The sequence below is a fragment of the Branchiostoma belcheri genome, unplaced genomic scaffold (genome assembly GCF_001625305.1).
Source record: "Branchiostoma belcheri isolate BF01 breed outbred unplaced genomic scaffold, Haploidv18h27 scaffold56, whole genome shotgun sequence".
NCBI classification, from domain to species: domain Eukaryota; kingdom Metazoa; phylum Chordata; class Leptocardii; order Amphioxiformes; family Branchiostomatidae; genus Branchiostoma; species Branchiostoma belcheri.
Window position 1 is genome coordinate 1,445,263 of NW_017804198.1, and position 7,481 is coordinate 1,452,743.

Here is a 7,481-nt window from a genome sequence, read left to right on the forward strand (position 1 = left end):
TCCCTAGCATACATGACCTGTACTGCAGCCTCATGATGACTGGCTTCCTTGGGAGGGGGGCCTCATGAGGATTGTGCGACTCATAATGGCCTTAGTTCCCATTCAAAGTTCTTTTTGCTTAGTAAATACCAAGAGGAGAACTACTCTAAAACTTGGCCACCTTTGCAGATTTTTCCGGTGCAGTCCGTGTTTTCTTTTTCCTCAGTTTTTGCTAATAGCTGGTGGCAGAGGGTCCAGACAAGGCGGTCAGAGAAGCATGCTAATCATACAACTTGGGGAATCAGAAAATGGTGCAAATTAGAAAAGAGTGGAAATCAGCGCCCCCCCCCTCCCCAAAACACCGACCGTACCGATAAGAAGAAGAAGGTCCCCCATGCTCTTATGCAGAGCGTAGGGCGGTGCCCATCTCCATTTCCGTAGCCCTTGGGCGACACACAGTTGTGCAAGGCACTACAGCAGGGGGCTAGTCCGCTGGTAGTGCTGTGTTTCCCACACTCTTTCTCATATGTGCTGAGTGCTAATCAGAGAAAGAAGTGTGTACCATTTTTAAAGTCTTTACCGGTGCAATGGCTCAATTGGTAGAGTGCTTGCTTTGTAACCCAGAGGTAGTGAGTTCAAACCCCGACCAGGTCATACCAAAGACTTTAAAAATGGTACCAAGAACAAAAAGGCTATTATCTAAAACATACCTACTGAAAATTGTAAACCGACTTAAATACCTACTTTTCGTTCCAATATTTCATCACCTTAAATGTATCCATTACTTCACTTGCAGTGCTTCCAGGGACAACTCAAAGTGCAATATCTACAGAGATGCCTCTAAACAACGCACAACCTCAGGGTGCAACAGAAACAACAGACGCAATCAAAACTGTTTCAAAGTCAAGCAGAGGTGCCTCATCAGAAACACAGACATATTATGGTCAAAAAATGTCAAATAGTCATCAGGAATCAAGGTATGCTACTACTGCTGCTGCTGTTATGGGTGGAACTGCGTACAATTGTTCAAATTCAACAGGGAAAGGTGCACAAACCAGCACTGGAAGTGCCCGTCTAAGCCACTCTATTGGCACGTCAGGTAGCTACATGTATAATTCAAGTGCAATTGCTAAAAAAGCTGCTACATCCTCATCAAATCAAACAGCGTTGACAAAAAGAAGGAAAGAAACAACAACAAATAGTAAAAGTAGAACAGTCACGACTGCATCGAGATATAGGACAAAAGATGCGTCTAAAAACTATGCAACGGCATTGCTTTCAACAAAGTTTTCGTATTCGGGCATATCAGAAACAACAATAGAACATTATGGTGACACGCTACCAGAAAACTTGAAAAAGGCAAAAATACAAAGAACAATTAAACTATCTGCCCCAGCCATCAAAACCACTACCTGGCCAAATTCATCCAAAGCCTATACATGGACAAACATAAGAGCAAACGTAAAAACAGAAGAGACAACAACAGAAGGGCTTCCAAAAACAATACAAGCACCAAATTTTAAACATCGTCACAAAAGAAGCCAGCACACGAGTACAGAACAAGTCACTACAATACCTTCAGCAGGTGGAACGATTACACAGAAATTGACAACTCCTACATTCACTAAAACGCCATTAAACACAAGTCAAGTTGCAACAAGAGACTCCAGAACTGTCGCAACAACCAACCTAACAAAACTAACAAGTATAACGCAGCCCACAACAGTTCTGACAACAGAAAGACAACAGACTACACAAACAAGCAGCAACGTGCCCACATCTGCCGAGACTTCCACGGTGCCTTCAACAACAACCGAGGCCTTGTCTACCTTGCAGACGACAGGCGTGGTCTCTACAGCTCTTCCGAGTGCCAGCACAGAAGAAGGCACTACAAGTGCTTCGACGGCTGAGACTACAACACAGGAAGAACTAACTACTCTAGACACTTCCACCGAAACCCTGCAAGTTTCCACCCAAGCCTCCACAACAACATCCGACCGGACAACACAGGCAACTACAGAGCTGCCCTCGACTGTTCTGACAACAGAAGAACAACAGACTACACAGACAAGCAGCAACGTGCCCACATCTGCCGAGACTTCCACGGTGCCTTCAACAACAACCGAGGCCTTGTCTACCTTGCAGACGACAGGCGTGGTCTCTACAGCTCTTCCGAGTGCCAGCACAGAAGAAGGCACTACAAGTGCTTCGACGGCTGAGACTACAACACAGGACTGGAACTAACCACTCTAGACACTTCCACCGAAACCCTACAAGTTTCCACCCAAGCCTCCACAACAACATCCGACCGGACAACACAGGCAACTACAGAGCTGCCCTCGACTGTTCTGACAACAGAAGAACAAGCGACTACACAGACAAGCAGCAACGTGCCCACATCTGCCGAGACTTCCACGGTGCTTTCAACAACAACCGAGGCCTTGTCTACCTTTCAGACGACAGGCGTGGTCTCTACAGCTCTTCCGAGCGCCAGCACAGAAGAAGGCACTACAAGTGCTTCGACGGCTGAGACTACAACACAGGAAGAACTAACTACTCTAGACACTTCCACCGAAACCCTGCAAGTTTCCACCCAAGCCTCCACAACAACATCCGACCGGACAACACAGGCAACTACAGAGCTGCCCTCGACTGTTCTGACAACAGAAGAACAACAGACTACACAGACAAGCAGCAACGTGCCCACATCTGCCGAGACTTCCACGGTGCCTTCAACAACAACCGAGGCCTTGTCTACCTTGCAGACGACAGGCGTGGTCTCTACAGCTCTTCCGAGTGCCAGCACAGAAGAAGGCACTACAAGTGCTTCGACGGCTGAGACTACAACACAGGAAGAACTAACCACTCTAGACACTTCCACCGAAACCCTGCAAGTTTCCACCCAAGCCTCCACAACAACATCCGACCGGACAACACAGGCAACTACAGAGCTGCCCTCGACTGTTCTGACAACAGAAGAACAACAGACTACACAGACAAGCAGCAACGTGCCCACATCTGCCGAGACTTCCACGGTGCCTTCAACAACAACCGAGGCCTTGTCTACCTTGCAGACGACAGGCGTGGTCTCTACAGCTCTTCCGAGTGCCAGCACAGAAGAAGGCACTACAAGTGCTTCGACGGCTGAGACTACAACACTGCTGGAACTAACTACTCTAGACACTTCCACCGAAACCCTGCAAGTTTCCACCCAAGCCTCCACAACAACATCCGACCGGACAACACAGGCAACTACAGAGCTGCCCTCGACTGTTCTGACAACAGAAGAACAACAGACTACACAGACAAGCAGCAACGTGCCCACATCTGCCGAGACTTCCACGGTGCCTTCAACAACAACCGAGGCCTTGTCTACCTTGCAGACGACAGGCGTGGTCTCTACAGCTCTTCCGAGTGCCAGCACAGAAGAAGGCACTACAAGTGCTTCGACGGCTGAGACTACAACACAGGAAGAACTAACTACTCTAGACACTTCCACCGAAACCCTGCAAGTTTCCACCCAAGCCTCCACAACAACATCCGACCGGACAACACAGGCAACTACAGAGCTGCCCTCGACTGTTCTGACAACAGAAGAACAACAGACTACACAGACAAGCAGCAACGTGCCCACATCTGCCGAGACTTCCAAGGTGCCTTCAACAACAACCGAGGCCTTGTCTACCTTGCAGACGACAGGCGTGGTCTCTACAGCTCTTCCGAGTGCCAGCACAGAAGAAGGCACTACAAGTGCTTCGACGGCTGAGACTACAACACAGGAAGAACTAACTACTCTAGACACTTCCACCGAAACCCTGCAAGTTTCCACCCAAGCCTCCACAACAACATCCGACCGGACAACACAGGCAACTACAGAGCTGCCCTCGACTGTTCTGACAACAGAAGAACAAGCGACTACACAGACAAGCAGCAACGTGCCCACATCTGCCGAGACTTCCACGGTGCCTTCAACAACAACCGAGGCCTTGTCTACCTTGCAGACGACAGGCGTGGTCTCTACAGCTCTTCCGAGTGCCAGCACAGAAGAAGGCACTACAAGTGCTTCGACGGCTGAGACTACAACACAGGAAGATCTAACTACTCTAGACACTTCCACCGAAACCCTGCAAGTTTCCACCCAAGCCTCCACAACAACATCTGACCGGACAACACAGGCAACTACAGAGCTGCCCTCGACTGTTCTGACAACAGAAGAACAACAGACTACACGAACAAGCAGCAACGTGCCCACATCTGTCCATTCGACAAAATTCGTCACAGAAGATTCTATCACTTCACGTTAGTTTCAACAATACATAATTTTCTCAAAAATATTTTTTGGTCAAAACAATTGGTAAAATGATTAATAGTCTTTCTCTTTACAGTCAGTGATTTTTATTTGATTGACCTGTCTTTTTTTCAGGATTAAATGGCACAGTGCGGTTAAAACTTGAAACCGCACAGGAATTTATTGAGTCTCTTCTCAATAAATCTTCTCAAGAATTCTTAAGTCTTGCCGCGGAGGTCGTAAGAAAAGTGAGTATATTTTTTTTATTAGTTTGTTGTTGATGTTCTTAATCCAATGCATTTGTATTTCACATTTAGTATGTTGGAGTTTCTTACTAATAGTTAAGCATGTGTGTAGTTTTCTAATAGCCACAAGACTTGATTCTGTAATGTTGATTTAGTGATATCCCTATTGACTATTGTTATTGATTTGGGCACTGGGTATGTAATATAACTTGATATAATAGTGATCTAACAATCAAAATCTTATTAAAAAATAGAAAATTCGCTTTTGGAGTAGATTACATGTTAAAAGAAACAATTAAATCCTGGTAACGGCTGTGTTGTAGTCTTCTGGACTTTAAATTTGTTTTTATATATGGTGTCCTTAATTGCATAATCAATAAGTTGAAAATGTAATGCGTAGAAGGAGACATTTGGCTCCGCCACCCCTCTCTGCCTCAATGCTTACCGAAAGTTTAAAGTACAGAAGATAAAGTACACAACCATAAACCGCCTCGTTCTCTACGCTCACTTGGTGGTTTATTCGGTGGTTATTACACCTGACCAGAGATTATCGCACCATATACACCTCGGGGCGGGGCATTAACCCTTTATTATTTACCGCTGTACAGGTTACGCCACTATTCCGGTTCGAACCACAGTTTCTCCGGTGTGAGGTTGTCGGTTTCGAGTAAGTGCTTCTTTTTCATAACTTGCACTAATAAATGTTACGAATGTTTGCCCAATTACAGCAGTATACTATTTACATTACAACTACGTATATCCATAGCATCTAAATCAGAGTGTTCCAATCCAATGATCACCTTTACATGATAAGCGTCGTTTGAAATGTTATAGAACTACGAATAGTGTTTTTGATACGTCTGACAACACCAGAAAAGGGTTGCACATTTTAATTTGTACCTAAAATTTGTAGCTTACAAAAGATTGTTTTACTGAATTTTTTCAAGGTATAATATTTATCTAATGATATATGGGTATCATATAATAAATACATAGTAGTAACTTGGTGATAGGTCTGAGAACACCAGAAGAGGGTTGCACATTTTAATTTGTACCTAGAATTTGTATCCTACAAAAGATTATTTTACTGATTTTTTTCGAGGTATAATAGTTATCTAATGATATGAGTATCATATCATAAATACATAGTAGTAACTTGGTGATAGGTCTGAAAACAACAGAAGAGGGTTGCACATTTTAATTTGTACCTAAAATTTATAGCTTAAAAAAAGATTGTTTTACTGAATTTTTTCAATGTATAATATTTCTTTAATAAGTATCATATAATACACAGGTAGAGGTAGACAGCAAAAGCGTTAGTCAAACTTTCAGTTGGTCTCTTCATACATGTTAATAGCGACCGTCTTAACAACAGTGTAAACTTATGCCGTCATACGCCAAAAAACAGTTACTCAAGCAACTGGATATGATTTTGAAAACGTCAGACGTTTCAGCTAGTATCCACTAGCTTTCGTCAGTGACTGAGAGACCAGAGGAGAAATGCAGGTTTATAAGCACAAACTATTGATTGATATGCAAATAAATTGAAGACAAATTTTTGGAAGTCGAAAAAGGAACAAAAGTCAGACAAGTCAAGACAACATAATGCAAATTAGTCGGAAAGCTCCTGTTATACAGGACAGGAGCTTAAGTGTTGTCATATTGTTGTCATCAACAGGAGCTTAAGTGTTGTCAAGTGTTGTCTTATGCCGTCATATTTTGCCTTGCAGACGTGGAAGCACCATATCTATAGTGGATGTCATATACAACCTGACAGTGGACAGTCCTGTTGAGAAGAGGACGTACGATCTAGTCTACAATGCAGTCGCAAATGAAGAGATTCTCATTGAAGGGATGGCTGTGGATGTACTTTACATCGCAATTGAACAAGGTAGGGTAAAACGATGCTGAGCTTATATGTTTTCGGTAGAAAAATTTCACGGTCTGAGAAAAAGGGGGAATCAAGGAACTACATGTATGTGTTGACGGCAATCAGGAAAGCGGGGGTGGGAGGCAAGAGACGAATTATTTGATAGTTGTTATGATAAGTTCTTTTCTTGTTTCCTCTCTTCATAGTTATTTATCATCCACCTTCTGGCATGGCAACAGACATCTTTGCCCATTTTGGGCATGTTGACCACTGTCAGAAGGCAACAAAATTAATTTTTCAAAATCAGGCGAAAATTCATGCGCGCGCTGATGTCATGAAATTACTTGCTGTGGCCTAACGTGTAATATCTTCTTTCCCGTCAGGCACGTCGTTTGTTCCCGTTGCGTTCTGCCACAACAACACCTGTCAGAACCACGCCACCTGTCTGCTGCTGGGGAACAGCACCTCGTGCGTGTGTCAGGACGGCTTCGTGGAGAACGGGACTGCATGTCTGCCCGCGTGTGACGGAGGGTACGTCTGCAGGGACGGGAGCGCTTGTCAACTGGAAGACGGACTGCCGACATGCACGTGAGTTTGCCAAGTACCCTCTCTTATAATACGTTGTATTATGTTGTAACGATTTTAACTGTAAATGTGTAACTACTTAAGTTAGACCGACACGTTTTTAAAATCGCCTCACAATTCAGCCCGTCACGGCTGCCAGGAGGCATCAATGTAACAACTAACGTTCTAATAAACCAGTCTATTACTACTACTACTACTACTACTACTACTACTACTACTACTACTACTACTACTACTACTACTACTACTACTTTTCCGTCAAACTAGAAAAGTGCGATGCTTCAGACAAAGCGTAATGTTATTTCTAACACAGTAGATAACAGGCGTATCCCATAATACATAGCCGTTTCCCGTCTGTGCCGGAAGTGCCACTCAGGGAACATGTGCCCCATTCAGTTTGAATCCATGGCGGCACTAGAGAAAGACAGAAGTCTAAATGCCACATGTACGAATGGCAAAGGAGACATTCTACTTTCACACCAGTACAAAATGCCGTCTCGCATTCTATTACTAA

General features: G+C 44.1%; 1 protein-coding gene across 1 annotated transcript; it reads left to right on the forward strand.

Moving 5' to 3' along the window:
• The first annotated feature begins 1,418 nt into the window (after positions 1-1,418).
• LOC109481502 (mucin-22-like) lies at positions 1,419-6,974 on the forward strand. The gene is made up of 6 exons (XM_019784080.1): positions 1,419-1,440; positions 2,200-4,278; positions 4,403-4,515; positions 5,121-5,179; positions 6,243-6,403; positions 6,766-6,974. Exons 1-6 carry the CDS (start codon positions 1,419-1,421, stop codon positions 6,972-6,974), a joined length of 2,643 nt encoding a protein of 880 aa, XP_019639639.1.
• The last annotated feature ends 507 nt before the right edge of the window (positions 6,975-7,481 follow it).